Source organism: Neofelis nebulosa, chromosome 1 (genome assembly GCF_028018385.1).
Source record: "Neofelis nebulosa isolate mNeoNeb1 chromosome 1, mNeoNeb1.pri, whole genome shotgun sequence".
NCBI lineage: Eukaryota > Metazoa > Chordata > Mammalia > Carnivora > Felidae > Neofelis > Neofelis nebulosa.
In genome coordinates, this window is record NC_080782.1 from 150,292,669 (window position 1) to 150,308,828 (window position 16,160).

The 16,160-nt window shown below is 49.5% G+C and overlaps 1 protein-coding gene across 1 annotated transcript in view; it reads right to left on the reverse strand.

The window, feature by feature from the left end:
* Positions 1-709: 709 nt before the first annotated feature.
* RASGEF1C (RasGEF domain family member 1C) overlaps positions 710-16,160 on the reverse strand; it is an 87,711-nt gene continuing 72,260 nt past the window's right edge. Inside the window, exons 9-14 of the mRNA XM_058739716.1 lie at positions 15,928-16,007; positions 15,749-15,844; positions 11,024-11,119; positions 9,066-9,189; positions 1,883-1,955; positions 710-1,410 (exon numbers count right to left, since the gene is read on the reverse strand). Of these exons, the coding sequence (XP_058595699.1) occupies positions 1,386-1,410; positions 1,883-1,955; positions 9,066-9,189; positions 11,024-11,119; positions 15,749-15,844; positions 15,928-16,007 (494 nt within the window). The 3' untranslated portion in view covers positions 710-1,385. The remainder of the gene's footprint in view (positions 1,411-1,882; positions 1,956-9,065; positions 9,190-11,023; positions 11,120-15,748; positions 15,845-15,927; positions 16,008-16,160) is intronic.

A 16,160-nucleotide genomic window follows, 5' to 3' on the forward strand; every position in this document is an offset into this window, starting at 1 on the left:
CCTCTCTGGGGTCTTGGATGAAAAGGGGGTGTGCTGGGCTGGGCAAAGAGCAGATCCTGCCCAACCCTAATGTTCTCATGCCTTCTGTGGCCTTGCTGACATCTGGGGTTTGCTGGGCAGAATTCCCCAGAGAGGAGGCACTTGGAAATGTTGTGGCATTGTCTCTGCCTGTCCCTCTCAGATGGGACCCAAGTCCATGCTACCAGGACAGCCAGGTCTGGGACTGAGCAGGGCCTGAGACTGGCCAGGGTGGGTCAATGAACTCCAACACACACCCCTCTCTGCCCAGCAGACCCTGACTGTGTGAAAGGTACACATCATACTCCCTGACTTCCTGGCTGGGTGACCTGGTCACATGCCAGGTGGGGGCTCAGCAGCTCCATGGCCCATTTGCTTCCTGGCACAGAAACGTGACTCAGTGTATGAGGGTCTGGGGCAGGGGGTGGGGTGGGGGCGCGGGTAATGGGAGGAGTCTCATGGTAGGTTCATCAACCCCATCTCACCCCCACCCTCCAGCCCTCATAAAAGAAGTGTCTGGTCACATGTAGGGCTGTTGGGTGTCCATTCACCAGGCCCTGTCAGTGCAACATGGGGTCTACAGAGTGGAAATGGCCACCGCATCCCCAGGCCCGAGCTGGGAAACTGCCCTTCATCCTGCCAAAAGTTTATGCCAGACCCACGAGTGAAAAGCACAGTGTGGACGTGGATATGCAGGGTGTATGAACATGTTTATACCAATTCTAGAGTTTACAATGTACTGTACATGTTGTCATTTTTGTGACTCAAATCTGTCCCATGACCTGTGTCACAGCTGTCACCGGAAAGCTATCCCCTGATACCAGCAGGATCCAGAAAGGGAGTGAATTGGGCTGCAGAAACCAGCCCATCTTGGGGCCAGGGGAGGGGGACAGGGTAGGGTCCATCAGCAGAATGGCAGGGGCCAGCGGCGTGGTGCCTGCTGGAGATGTAGAGGCTCCCAGGCCACCTGGTGACAGACTGGGGGTCAGCCCCTGTGGCACTCATCACCCAATGAGAGTGACACTGCAGTCACCCGGCCCTCTGGGGGTCGTGCCGTGTCCTTGCCGAGGTCACAGTAATGTGACCCCCACCATCCTGAAGGCAGGGCCCCTGAGGCACGTGCCACCCACATGTCAGGAGGCCCCTGGGCCTGCCGGGGCCGAAGTTCCACAAAAGGTGGAGGAAGGTCTCCTGTGCCGTGTGGTTGCTGGGGCGGGCGCCAGGCCGTGGGGGTCACGGTTTGCAAAGCAGGGAAGCACCAACACCTCCACTTTCTGCTAGGCCGGCTGAGGCAGGGCTGCGGAAGGCTTCTGCTGACTTCCTCCCCTCTTCCTCCTCCACCTCCTCCTCCTCCTGCTCAGAGCTTCTCACGTCTTCCCCAAAATAGAAGATCTGCAGATTTAAACATGCCCAGGGTGGTGATTATACTTCCCTCCAGCCAGTCCCTGCAAGGCAGGTGACTCCCACTCCAGAGGGGCTCTGTACAACCCTCTTGGCTTAGTCCTCAGAGCCCACTGCTGCAGGCTTGGTCTGACCGCTGGGCCGTGTTAATAGGCTGAACGAGCAGGAGGTGGTGTCCCACTTTCTGGCATAAGAATATGGACTGGGGTTTCCTGGACCTGGACACACATCCTGACGGCCTACAGGGCCAGCCTCCGGCCATGGCAGTTGGGGTGGGGGTGGGTTGCAATCCTAACCTCCCTTCCACCCAGTGCATGAGTCCCACCCCCACCCCTAAGAGCCTGGCCTGTCCTGCCCCCTCCCCACGGACCTGGGTATCCACAAAGCCCCTCGGCCCTGGCCTGGCCCCAAGCACCCACCTTCTCCCCCATGCCAGTCTTTACTCCCGTCTTCACAGACTCACCTTAGAGATTTCCACCTCTCTTTTTCTGTTTGGTTCTCTGGGCTCTCACTTTCATAAGAAGCCAAATAAAGACCTGGTCAGAAAACGAGGTAAAATCACACAGTTATGGCCTATGATAATAGCCTGCCCTATACCCAGAGTCTGACCTGCTTTTTATTCTTAAATTAAACCTGTTGGGAGGTACACATGCAGTTGTATGTGCTAATTAATACAGAGAGGTCGGTGTACCCTTTCCCTAGTTTCTCCCAGTGGTCTGGGAGAAACCAATGGTCTCGCATTTGCAAAACTATAGCACAGGACCACCACCAGCATGTTGACGGTTTGCAGAACACCCTCATCACCACCAGAATCCCTCACGCTGCCCTTTTAAGGACCACCTGCTTCCCTTTCTTAATCCCTGGCCACCACTAATAGGTTCTCCATGTCCAGATTTTTGTCATTTCAAGAATGTGATATAGGGGCACCTGGGTGGCTCAGTCAGTTAAGCGTCCAACTCTGGATTTCCACTCAGGTCACGATCTTGTGGTTTGTGAGATCAAGCCCCATGTGGGGCGCTATGCTGACAGCACAGAGCCTGCTTGGGATTCTCTCTCCCTCTCTCCCTCTCTCTGCCCTTCTCTCACTCTTGCTGTCTCTGTGTCTCTCAAAATAAATACATAATTTTAAAAGAAGAATGTGATATAAATCGTATCAGTATGTAACATATGGGATGGTCTCTTTTCACTCCGAGTGATTCTCCGTGTTTCATCCAAGCTGTAGTATGAATCAATACTTAATTCCTTTTTCTTGCTGAAGACTATTCCGTGGCATGGATATACCACAGTGTGTTTAGCCACTCACCCACTGAAGGACACCTGCATTGCTTCCAGTGTTTCGCTAGAACTATTTATGCTGCTGTAATCATTGGAGTGCGGGTTTTTTGTGTGAACATGAGTATTCGTTTCTCTGGGATAAATAAATGCCCAAGAGCACATTTACTGAGTCAGACAGGCGGTGCAAATTTAGTTTTATAAGAAACCCTTTGTCTAGTTCTACATCCTGAAGATTTCCTGTTACTTTTATTCTTCCTAAAAGCTATACAGTTTTACATTTTATATTCGAGTCTGTGATTCATTCTGGGTTAATTTTTCATAAAAGGTGTAAGGATGAGGTCAAAATTCATTTTTTGGCTTATGGATGTTCAGATGCCCCTGTTCCATTTGTTGCAAGGGCTCACTTTCCTCCGCTGAATTGCTTTTACACCATTCTCAAAAATCCCTGGGCACAGTGGGGAGTCTGGGTGGCTCAGTCAGTTGAGCGTCTGACTTCGGCTTGGGTCACGATCTTGTGGTTCATGAGTTGCAGCCCTGCATCTGGCTTGCTGCTGTCAGCTCAGAGCCCGCTTCGGATCTTCTGTCCCTCTTGCTCTCTACCCCTCCCCATGCACACGCTCTCTCTCTTAAAATTGAATAAACATTTAAAAAAAGTCACTGGGCATTTGTGTGGGTCTATTCTTGGGTTCCCTATTCTGTCCCATTGATCCACGTATCTGTCTTACCAAAACCACACTGCCTTGATTATTGTAGCTGTATAATATCAGCTTTAATATTGGGTAGAGTAATCCCCCCCATTTTATTCTTCTTTTTCAAAATTGTTTCAGCTATTCTAGTTTCTATGGCTTCCCATATACATTTCATTTAAAAAATTTTTAAAAAATATATATTTTTGAGAAAGAGACAAAGTGTGAGTGGGGGAGGAGCAGAGAGAGAGGGAAACAGAATCCAAAGCAGGCTCCAGGCTCTGAGCTGTCAGCACAGAGCCCAACATGGGGCTCGAACTCATGAACCATGAGATCATGACCTGAACTGAAGTTGGATGCTCAACTGACTGAGCCACCCAGGCTCACCCCCATATACAATTATCTTAGAATAATTGTATCTTTGTTTGCAAAAAAAAAAAAATACTGTCTTTTGATGGGAAAATCCTGGATTTTGATAGGAAATGCATTAAATCCGTACTTAAATTTGGGGAGAATTGGTATCATTGCTATGCTGAGTCTTCCAATTCATGCATGTCATGTCCCTCCATTTATTTAGACCTTCTCTGATTTCTTTCATTAGCATCGTGTAGATTTTGGCATGCAAATCTTGGATATGTTTTGTTAGATTTATACCTAAGTATTTAATGTTTTTGAGTGATTATATTGAGTGATGGTGTTGTATTTTTAATTTCAGTGTCCACATATTCATTGTTAGCACACAGAAATATGATAGATTTTTGTGTCTTTATCTTGTATTCTGCAACTTGTGCTGAACCCACTTAGTTCTAGGAGTTTTGGAGATTCTTTGGGATTTTTTACATTTTTTAATAAATAAGGACAGTGTTAATTCATCCTTTCTGATCTGTCTTTATTTTCTTATCTTGCGTTATTGCATGAACTAGATCTCCATTACTATCTTGAACAAAAGTGGTGAGAGTATATATCCTTGCCTTATTACTGATCTTAGTGAGAAAGCAGTCTTTCACCATTAAAAATGATGTTAGTGGAAAGGTTTTGGTAGGTGCAGTTTATCAGATTGATAAATTCCCCTCGATTCGTATTTTTCTGAGAGTTTTTCCCATGCATGGGTGTAGAAATCTGTCAAATGCATTTTCTGTGTCAGTTGATATAATCAAGTCATTTTTCTCTGTTAGTCTGTTAATATGGTAGATGACACTGATTGATTTTCAAATATTGAATAGTATCGTATCTCTGGAATAAACTCACGTGGTCATGATATCTAACTATTTTTCAATATTGCTAAATTCTATTTGCTAATATTTTGTTAAGGAATTTTTGCATCTATATTCAGAAGGGATCTTGGTCTTTACTTTCTTTGTTTTACTACCTTTATCTGGTTTTGGTGTCAAGGTAATACTGACTTCATAAAATGAACTGGGAAGTTCCGTCCTCTTCTGTTTTTTTTTTTGTTTTTTTGTTTGTTTATTTATTTTTGGGAGAGAGAGAGAGAGAGAGAGAGAGAGAGAGTGTGAGCAGGCAAGGGGTAGAGAGAGGGAGACACAGAATCCTAAGCAGGCTCCAGGCTCCAAACTGTCAGCACAGAGCCCAACACAGGGCTCGAACCCATGCACTGTGAGATCATGACCTGAACTGAAGTTGGATGCTTAACTGACTGAGCCACCCAGGTGCCCTGTCCTCTTCTATTTTTTGAAAACGATTGTGTAGAATCCATATTAAGTCTTCCTTAAATGTTTAATAGAATTCTCTAGTGTAACTGCTGTCTGAGCCTAGAGATTTCATTTTTGGGATGTTTTAAAATTACAAATGCAATTTCCTTAATGGTTATAGGGCTATTCAAATGATCTATTTTGTGGCAGTTTATGCTATTCAAGGAATTGGTCCATTTCATCTAACTGGCCAAATTAATGGGTCTAGAGTTGTTCACAGTATTTTCTTATTAGCCTTTCAATGATGACAGAGGCTATAGTGACATCTTCCATTTCATTCTAGATATTAGCATTTTCTGTCTTCTCTTTTTCTTTAAGAGGTTCTTTGCTGGAGGATGGCAATGTTACAGTTCTTTTCAAAGCACCAACTTCCTGTGGGTTACTTGAACAGTTTTTAGAATTCCATTTTGATTTATGTACAGTAAATTCCTGAAGGATATTTTCACTGGATATAGAATTCTGGGTTGGCAGCTATTTTCTTTCAGCACGTGAAAAATATGCCACTGCCTCTGGCCACCATGATTTCTGATGAGTACTCTAGTCATCCAAATTGTTTTGCCCTTATAGGTAAAGTGTCATTTCTTTCTCAGTGTTTTCAAAATTTGTGTCTTTTTATTTGGTGCTCAGAAATGTGACTATGATGTATCTTGGTATGGGTTTTTTTGGGTTGATCCTTTTTGGAATTCACTTGGCTTCTTGAATCTGTAGGTTTCTATCTTTTCCAAATCTGGGAACTTTCCAGCCATTACTTCTTGGATTATTTTTTCAACCCTGTCCATTTTGTCCCCTTCCTTCCCAGACTCTGATGACAAGAGTGTTAGATCTTTTGTTATAGTCCCACAGGTCCCTGACACTGTTGTTCAGATTGTTTAATTTCTATTGTTCCATCTTCCAGCTCATCAATTCTTTGCTTTGTCTTTTCCATTCTGCTGTTGAGACCATCTACTCAGTTTTTTATTTTAGTTATTGTATTTTTCAATTCTATAATTTCTACTTGGCTCCTTTTAATATCTTCTGTTTCTTTGCTGATACTTTCTATACTGTCACCTGTTTCAGGGAGCCTCAAGGCTGGCTGTATTGCTAGGCAGGTCTTGCCAGAGGAAGCCTGGAGCTTAGTGCTAGGCAGGATTCTGTCAGAGGCTGTGACTAACCCAGTTGGGGCTCAATACAGCTTAGGTCCCTTCTCTTGCTTTCTTCAGTTATTATTATTATTATTATTGTTTTTTTTTGGTGGGGGGAAGGAGAGGATGAAACAAGGGTCACTGGAAGGAGCTCCTTTCTTTTTTGATTTGTTTTTTAAAGTTTATGTATTTATTTTCAGAGAGAGAGAGAGAGAGAGAGATAAATAGAGAGACAGAGTGAGAGTGAGCAAGAGAGACAGAGAGAGACAGAGTGCAAGTGGGGGAAGGCAAGAGAGAGGGAAAGAGAGAGAGAGAGAGAGGGAGAATCCTAAGCAGGCTCCATGCTGTCAGTGCAGAGCCCAACACAGGGCTCAATCCCATGAACCGTGAGATCATTACCTGAGCTGAAATCCAGAGTTGGATGCTTAACTGACTGAGTCACCCAGGTGCCTTGGAAGGTGCTCCTTTCTAAGGGCACTTCAGAAGGGCTAAGTTTTTTTGCTGTATGTTCATGGCTAAATCACTGCCTCACACACAGCAGGTTCTCTAGAGATACCATTGGCTGAAGGAGTGAATGAAATGCCCTTCTCTTGGGACACTTGGGTGGCTTAGTCGGTTAAGCGTCCAACTCTTGATTTCAGCTCAGGTCATGATCTCACAGTTATGAGATGGAGCCCCACAATGGGCTTTACACTGGGCATGGAGCCTACTTAAGATTCTCTCTCCCTCTGCCCCTCCCTTGTTCATGCTCTCTCTCAAAAAAAAAAAAAAAAAAAGAGAGAGAGAGAGAGAAAGAGAGAGAGAAGAGAAATGCCCTTCTCTCACTCCTCTCCCTGCCCCCAGGCTCTCCCACCCCTTTCCTAATACGCTTTTGACACATTACTGCACAAGTTCTATTGGTTAATGACAACAGTTATCATAGTAACTAGTAGGTTAAATAATGGCCCCCAGAGATATCCAGATCCTACTCCCCGGGACATGTGAATATGTTAGCTTCCGTGGCCAAAAGGGACTCAGCAGATAAGATTAAGTTAAGGATGTGGAGATGGGGGGATTATCCTGGATTATCCAGCAGGGCCCTAAATGACACTGCAAGTGTCCTTCTAAGAGCGAGACAGAGGAGACTTGACCACAAGAGAGAAGATGATGTGATGGTGGAAGCAGAGGTTCAAATGATGTGCTTTGAAGATGGAGGAAGGGGGTCATGTGCCAAGGAATATGGGTGGCCACTAGAAGTCATAACAGGACAGGGAACAGTCTTCCCCTCAGAGCCTCCAGAAAAAACCAGCTCTGTTGACACCATGATTTCAGCCCAGTGGAACTGACTTTGGACTCTAAGAGAATAAATCAGTGTTGCTTTGAGCCACTTAGATGCAGCAGGTGAGGCTTAGAGAGGGTGAAGCACCTGCCTAGAGTCACACAGCTTGCTGGGGTGGGAACAGCCCAGGCTGGCTTATCCATCAGGCTGCTGAACTTCTTGTTGCAGGTAGGGATTACTGTTTCAGGTGAACACTCCCCTCCCCCCAACCCACCCCCAAAAGTTAATGGCTCCAAAACATAACATATAAAATGGCAAACTTGAAAGTATTAACAATTAAAAGCAAAATCATTAAAAACTCCTTTCTCCTAAGTTTTTGTTTTTGGCAGAACATGTTCTCTCAGGCACGGGTGTGGGTCCCTTTATAAAATGCTTGCTGTGGGGACGCCTGGGTGGCTCAGTTGGTTTAGCGTCTGACTTCAGCTCAGGTAATGATCTTGTGGTTTGTGGGTTCAAGCCCCGCATTGGGCTCTGTACTGACAGCTCAGAGCCTGGAACCTACTTCGGATTCTCTACCTCTCTCTCTCTCTGCCCCTCCCCTGCTCACGCTCTGTCTCTCTATCTCTCAAAAATAAATAAACATTGGGGCGCCTGGGTGGCTCAGTCGGTTGAGCGGCCGACTTCGGCTCAGGTTACGATCTCGCGGTCCTTGAGTTTGAGCCCTGCATCGGGCTCTGTGCTGACAGCTCGGAGCCCGGAGCCTGTTTCAGATTCTGTGTCTCCCTCTCTCTCTGACCCTCCCCTGTTCATGCTCTGTCTCTCTGTCTCAAAAATAAATAAATGTTAAAAAAAATTAAAAAAAATAAATAAACATTAAAAAAATTTTTTAAATGCTTGTTGTGCTCAGTGGGGACCTCCTGGGGTAGGTTGAGGGTCTTGGATCCAGGAAGCAGCTGACCATGGGGCCACATTGCCTCCCCTGAGATGATCAACTCAGGACCAAATGGCCACTTGCTTCCAGCACTTTCTCTTCCTGGAGTATGCTTGCTTAGAAAATTCACAAGCAAATTTGTCACATTTGATAAATGATCAGATGGGAATGCTGATTTACTGGAGGGCACAGACATTAATGGCACTCTGGAGAAAAGATGCCTCATCACACACACACACACACACACACACACACACACAGGCATGCACGCACTCACACAAACATGCACACACCCCCAGCTGTGGAAAGACCCATGGGGAGCCCAGGGCTCTGCCTTCCCTATGTGAGCACGGGGAGGGTAGTTCTCACCATCTTGCTTATTTTACCAATGAGGAAAGTGTGTGGGACCGATGGTTTCAATTTATGATGTCCAGCAGCAACCATACTGTGTCCAAGGGGAAGCCTGGCCCTGGGGACCCTGGAGGTCCCCAGCCTGCAGCTCCTCAGGCCCTGACTGGTGCTCAGCCTTCTCTGCTCCCTTTCACATCCAGCAAACATGGGCGTGATGCATCCTGCTCGCAGCAGGGGCCCCATATGGAGATGTGACTAGGAGACCACCCCAGAGTCCCAGAGCTGGGGGTGACAGAGGCCATAGGGTCACCTTACCATCCTCGCTGAAGATGGGGGCGGTGTGCAGGTAGTGGGTGATGCTGGGGTCTTGCTCAAAGGGACATTCCACTTGTTTCCACGTGATGAACTCTCCAACCTGCTTGGCCAGCTCCAGAAATTTCTGCCAGGGTCATTGAAACACAAATGGGAGCCCCTTACCCCGCCTCCACGCCTCAGTGCCTGGAGGTCACCTGTGAGAGCGGGCCAGTCTCACTCATCTGTCCCTGGGGGCCCACTCCTGGGCAGGGCAAGGCAGAGCACTGGGCAGTAAATGACAGACCCCCCATTAGGAAACCTGGGTGTTCGCCACATCTCTTCATTCCCTCTGTAGAATCTGGGGAGAGAGAGCATCTAGGGCCAGGTCATCGGCAGGCAGCACATCCAGCGAGAGGCGAGTATTACTTTAGTTTCATTCTTTTTCATGATTATCCCTGAGTTTGTTTATCTAGAGAATGATGCAAATAAATTTAAATAAATGTATTTAAGGAAGATTTAAGTGGATCCACTTAAAGCAGAATTTTATTTAAGTAAAATTTAAATACATTTATTTAAATTAAAAAAACATCTGTGCTGACTTAAAGAAGGCTTTTAAATAAACTGCCAGCATAAAGTCATGACCCGGTGGGAACGACCCTCTATGGCATCTTTCATCAGTCCTGGTGGCTGGCTCCAGCCCCCACTGCCCCTGCCCCAAATCTGGGGCCTCAGAAGCACTTTACAGTCTTGCCTTTCCTCCCTCGGTCTCAGGTCTGAGGACCAGTTTAAGAAGAGTGCAATACAGGGCTTTCCACAGCTGGTATGTGTGGGGTCTTCTGGAAAGTGTGATCTTGGGCTCCCGGACCCCTCTGTTAATTTAACCCAAGGCCAGCCTCCTCCATGTCACTTCCAGTCCAGCCTGTCCTGAGGATGCGGCACCCAGGCTCCCTGCTGGACTGGACTTCTCCCTGCTACACAGGTTCTCAGGGCTAACCAGGCCTGCAGGCAGCACAGGAAAGTCTGCAGGGGAGTCTGTGTGAGGCCCCAGAGCAGAGGCAGCTCCAGGCCAGAGGGCCCAGGCGTTGGGTGGGGGACCCACCAGCAGGGGATGCTGTCCCCACAGAGCCCTTGGTGGGCTCTGTGCCAAAGCCCTGTTTTAGAGAGGGAGAGACTGGGGCTCAGATAGCGCAGGGGCCAGCCCAGGACTGACTGTCCCTTGGTGTTGGAGGCTGGGTGGGGCCAGCACGAGTGTGGGCCAGCCTTCCTAGGGAGAAGAGTCTCCTCCTTCTTGCAGATTCGGGGGTTGTCACTGCTGCATGGCTGGCTTTGTCTATCTGACTCAGTGACCACTTGCTGTCACTGCCCAGGGCTCTCAGGGCTCCTGGGCCTCAGCTCCCACCATGCCTAGCCCACCAGCCACTCCAAGATATGTGTGCTGGGTGGTCCCGTGTGTGTGTGTGGGGTCAACCTGCCTTTGCTTCTAAGGAGCTCAGGGACTGGAGAGCTGTGACCAAGGAATGCCCAGTCCACTGAGTATGGGCTGGGCCACCCTCTGTCTGGGAGGTCAAGGGGAGCTTCCTGGAGGAGGGGGACACTTGAGCTGATGGCAGTGAGTGTCTGCAGAGGGAGTAGAAATCTTTCTTTCTCTGCCCACACTACTTGCCCACCTCCTCCTGTGTTCAGGGAGGCCTTCTCTGACACATGCCCTGTGCCCTGTGCGGGTCACAGCATCTCACCCATTGTCACTGTGGGTCCGTGGGGCTTTCTCACAGCCTTGTGCTCTTCGAGGGCTGAAAATGAGTCTGCCTCACCTGTGGCGGGCAGTGGGGGATCAGTGCCTGCATGAGCCTCAGTCTCCTGTGGAAGGGGTGGGGTGGGGAGACCCTGATAATCCCGCCGTGATGTCTTGTGAACCGTCCCCAATTCGTCTGGTGCCCCTGCCCTGGGGGCTTTGATTGTCGGGGGCCCCTGGACTCTACCTCAAAGTTGACATGTCCATTGGGGAGGCGGTTGGCACAGCCCTCGTTCAGGAAGTAGATGTCTTTGATGAGCAGGCTGAAGAAGGGAATGACGATCTGGAAGAGAGAGGGTACAGGTCAGCCTTCAGTCGGCAGGAAGCACAGGCCCCTTTACCCTAGCACCAGACTCTTTCTTCCCAGGCCCCATCAGACTCCAGTGCTGACTGAGCACCTACTGTATACGGCACCCCCCCCCCCCACACACACACACCGCCTCCCCGTGTTGGGGCTGAATGAAAGATGCATGGTTCTCATGCCTTTTGAACATTTCTTCCACTCTCCGCTGGGAGAGGCTGGTGGCAGTTCCCCTCGACCCTCCACCATCCAGGGATCTGCAGACCACCTGGTTCAAGTGTGCCAGGAGGACTTCAGGTGCATGCAGAGCCCACCATGAGATATGTATGGAAAGTGAGTCACCTGTTGTGAAATTCTGCAGCCTACTTTTTAAAATATATATTTCATGATTTGTCATTTTATGCCTTTCTTGATGCCTGAAGGAACAGACTTTGGAGCCCGGCCTGAATAGGGCGGGGGTCTCTGCGTATCACTGCCTGGATGTCTCATTTCTCCCTCCCTGCTCTGCACATGCCAACTCCTGGTCCCTAGGGAAGGGACACCCACTGCTGACAGCTCTGGCGACCCGAGGGGAGCTGGCTGGGTGCACGCTGCTGCGGTGGGTTGGACTGTGTCCCCCCAAAAGATACATTTGAGTCCTAAACCCTGGTGCCTGTGAATGGGACCTAGTTTGGAGATAGTCTTTGCAGATGGAATCGGGTTAAGAGGAGGTCATACCGGATAGAATGAGCTCTCCTCCAGTGACTGACGTCCTTGTGAAAAGAGGGAAATTTGGACACACACAGGAAGGATAGCCATGTGAAGACAGAGGCAGAGATGGGAGTGATTTGGCCACTGGCCAAGGAACACCCAGGGCCATCAGAAGCTGGGAAAGGCAAAGAAGGATGCCCCCTTTGGAGGGAGCACGACCCAGACAGACTACCTTGATTTTGGCATGTGGCCTCTAGAATGGGGAGACAATACATTTCTGTTGTTTTTTTCTTTTTATAATTTTCTAATGTTTATAAATTTATATATAACATTTATAAATGTTTATGTTTTTGAGAAAGAGAGACAGACCGTGAGTGGGGAAGGTACAGAGACAGGCGGAGACAGAATCCGAAGCAGGCTCCAGGCTCTGAGCTGTCAGCACAGAGGCCAACACGGGGCTGGAACTCATGAGCCGTGAGATCCTAACCTGAACCGAAGTTGGACACCCAACCAACTAAGCCACTCAGGTGCCCCTGTTCTTTTTTCATTTTTAAGTAGGCTTCACACCCAGTGCGGAGCCCAACACAAGGGCTTGAACTCATGACCCCAAAATCAAGACCTGAGCTGAGATCAAGTCAGATGCTTAACCGACTGCACCACCCAGGCGCCCCAACATTTCTGTTGTTCTAAGCCAGTTCCTAGGGAACTAACACGCCTGCTGTGCCCTCAGGCTCCAGAGCTGGGCATGTGCTGCCAGTCCGGCCAGGAGTGGCCTTCAGCCCATCACCCTTGGGACCAGGCGCCAGGGCCTGACATTTCTGGCTAACCCCTTATCTAAGTTGATAAAGGCTTTGAGATCAGGACCTGGGTATGACCACTCTGCACAGTACGGATGCATGGATGGCTCAGTGGGTCAAGGAAGATGGGAAACTGAGGCCCACACAGTGGCAGGGCCTGGCCCAAGGTCACCCAGTGAGTGAATGCTGAGGCTGGGACCAGAGCCAGATTTAGCAGGGAGATGAATTGCCTGGTTTGTCCAGGGCTGAGGGGTTACATGAGATACAGTTTCAGTGCTAAAAGTGGAGCCATCCCAGGGAAACTGGGACAAACTGGTCACCTTAGATTTATGTCAACTCCTCAGACATTTGCTCAGGTCTTCACTGTGCTAGGTGCTGGGGCTTGGAGAAGAGTGAGGGTATGTCAGACACATCCAGTGTAGTGGAGCCTTTTCCCTGAAGTCTTTGCTATCTATAGGCTGGGTTTAATTCCCATTTGGGCCCCTAAAGAGCCCTCCACTCATGCCCTGTCACAGGGGCATTGGTGGCCGGCCTGAGTGTTCCATTATGCCAAGCTATACATGCATGGGGATCGAGTTTCATCTCAGCAAGTTCTGAGATGCAGGGTTCTATTACCCTAACTTACAGACAAGGAAGTCGAGACCCAGAGAGGTTAAGCAACTCACACAAGCTCACACAGCAGTAAGTAGCTCAGGAAGGACTAGCCCCTGTCCTGCCTGCTTTCTCACTGTGCCAGGAGGGAGAGCAGTCTCTGTGCATCTCCCTATGCCCACCACAGTGCTGAGCCCCAGGCCCAGGGTTGGGGCATGATGGCTGCGTTGGGTTGTAATGTGCCTGAAATGTTCCAGGACAGGGAGGGGATTAAGGGCAGTGGTCCTCAGGGACTCAGTGCAGGCTTCCTAGAGGGTGGACATTGGAACTGGTCCTCAAAGAGGCAGCATTTTCTGAGAACTTCTCACCATTTCTGCCTGCCCACATGGGCTCAGACTACCATCCTATCAGGCTTTAGCATCCTGGCTGGTCTTCCTGCCCCCATGGGTTGACTGTAACCCACTGATGTTGTTTTCTGGAGTTAAGCGGTGGCATCAGGGGGTCAGCCAAAGAATCCTGTGTGGAGTGGGCCCCATCACAGAGATGGGGAGAAAGAGGGGCAGATAGGAACTAGCTATAGATAAGAAGAAAGCATAGAATGCCATGACCACTGAGACCTCCTGGCCTCAAAATTTCAGCTGTAGCAGTGAGGAACTGCGAGAGCATCAGCAAATATCCTTCCTTCCTTCCTTCCTTCCTTCCATCTGTCCCTCCATCCATCCAACCAACCATTCATCCATCCATCTTCCAGTCTTCTATCCATTTATGAAGCACCTTCTGTGGGCCCAGCCGATGATCCATATCTCTTTGGACGTTAGAGGAGAATGCAGAAAAATGAAAGGCACAGCTCTGTAAATCACCCATCTCGAGCCCCTGTACCCCAGAGCTGGAAGGGGGCTCAGCGTGCAGGAACGGGACATCACAGTCCACCCCACAGCCACCTGGTGATCACGGATGGAAGAAAAATAATGCAGAGTGCCAGTGCCATAATTGACATCTTGGACCAAAGGTGGCAGCCAACTCTATCTGCCCCCACTCCACAGTCCCACTCCTGGGCCACAGGCGAGGACCTCTGTGACTGCCACACAGCACCTGCGCTCTGGGAATAGGACGAGGCCTGGTGGTGCGCTGGAGAGGCTGACTCCTGGTTTTGCCACCTACTTGCTGTGAGACTGGACAAGTGAGGTCTCCTCTCTGAGACTCAGTCTTCTAATCTGGGTAATGGCACTGCTAGAATCCACCCGGTAAGTAGTCATCAGAATTGAATGGAAGGGAGAGACAGAGTCAAGTAGTCCTCACGTGGTAAGTGTTCAGTGAAGCAAGGTCTCTGTCCCTGCCACTCTGGTTTTGCAGCTTCCTGGCTCCTGGGGGACAGGCTCACTTGCCCGGGATTTTGAGGTTCTGTCTCACTGAATGCTGCTCCCTGGCATCAGCCCTCCTCAGACCCAGAGCTGCTGAAGGGCTCACAGCCTGAATAGGAAAGGCCAGCTGGATAGGACATAGCCATCAGTGGGGCCAGGGTCTGTGAACACCCACCCTGGGAGGGCCGGCTGGGTGGCACAAATGTGCAGGTCTTGGCCTGCTCCCCAGACTTAAACCTTGGTAGCCATCTCATCTAATTCCACAGGGACTTTGAATTTCAAGAACAGCAACTTGTTCTCAAACTGGAAACAGACCTCCACAAACACGGCAGAGACCTAATTCTGCCAATATTCCTGCCAGGAGATCAGGCAGAAAAGGTCTTGGTGTTTCTTCCCCATGGATATGATAACTCTAATCATCGGGCTGGTGACAGGTTTTAAGCCAGAGGTTCCCTGCAATCCCAGGGCCCAGTTTCTTGTATTGGAGGCCACCAGGAGAATTTGGGAGACAAATACAATTGATCAGGGTCAGCGAGGCCCCCAAATGCAAATGTATAAGAACAGAGCCTGTGAAAAGGCAGTTCTAGTGAGCGAGAAGCTTGGTTCAGTCATTGCCAAAACCGTGAATGTGATCTGAAGCTATATCAATGAAGGTATTGCGTTTAGAGTAAGGAGGTGTAAGACCCTATGTACTTGTAAACAATTTGATCTGAAACAGAAGGGACTCTGACAAGTCACACTGTTCAGGGACCAAAGAGATCCAAGTGGGGAGTGGACTGGAGACCGAGTATGGCGGGGCAGACCTGGGTTGTTGACTTAGGAGGGAGGGGAAGGGGACCCGGGGGTGCCGAAGGACTGGTGGGTAGAAGAGGGAGCAGCCTCATTCTGCCTGGTCCTCCAGAGAGGACAACCCTAGCCCCATAAGGGAACACTTCCTACCAGCTAGAGCTGCATGAGCATGGGCTGATCTGTTCTGTAAGGTGGTGAGTTGCCCAAAGTGGAGGCAAAGAAGGAACATGGCTGCCTATACAGATGCTGTAGAAGGGCAGGGGTTTGGACCCAGTGACGTTGGAGTTGGCATAGAGGCTCTCTGATACAGCCCATCTAGGCCAAGGTAGGGAGTAGGAAGGAGTAGGGAGGAGCTCTCAAGGCCAGGCAAGCCTCTGACCTACCTTCTCCCGGCTGCTGTGGGCAGTCAGGGAGCGGTGGGCTGCCCCCCGCAGGGCTGTCCTGTAGTTGCAGAAATTCCCTGTCGGGTCCATCTGGTGCTGGAAGGAGACAGGGAAGCATGTGGGGGAGCTGCATCCCAGGGTCGGCCAGTTCCAGCCGGCAGCCCGGCAGCCTTGCTTACCTCAAGGATGAAAAACTTGGCTGTCTTCACTTTGGCCCAGGTCTTCTTCAGCCTGGAGACAGGGCTCATGTTCATGCCGGCTGGAAGAGGGAGGGTCGAGCTAGGGGAGCGTCTCTGGGCTGCACAGTCTGCTTAATTCCCTAGGGCGGGAGGCCTGGGGGGTGGCCCCAGGTGGCCGCCTGAACCAAGGTTGAGGCCTCTGCAGACGGCCCGATGGTGGTGTATGGGTGCTG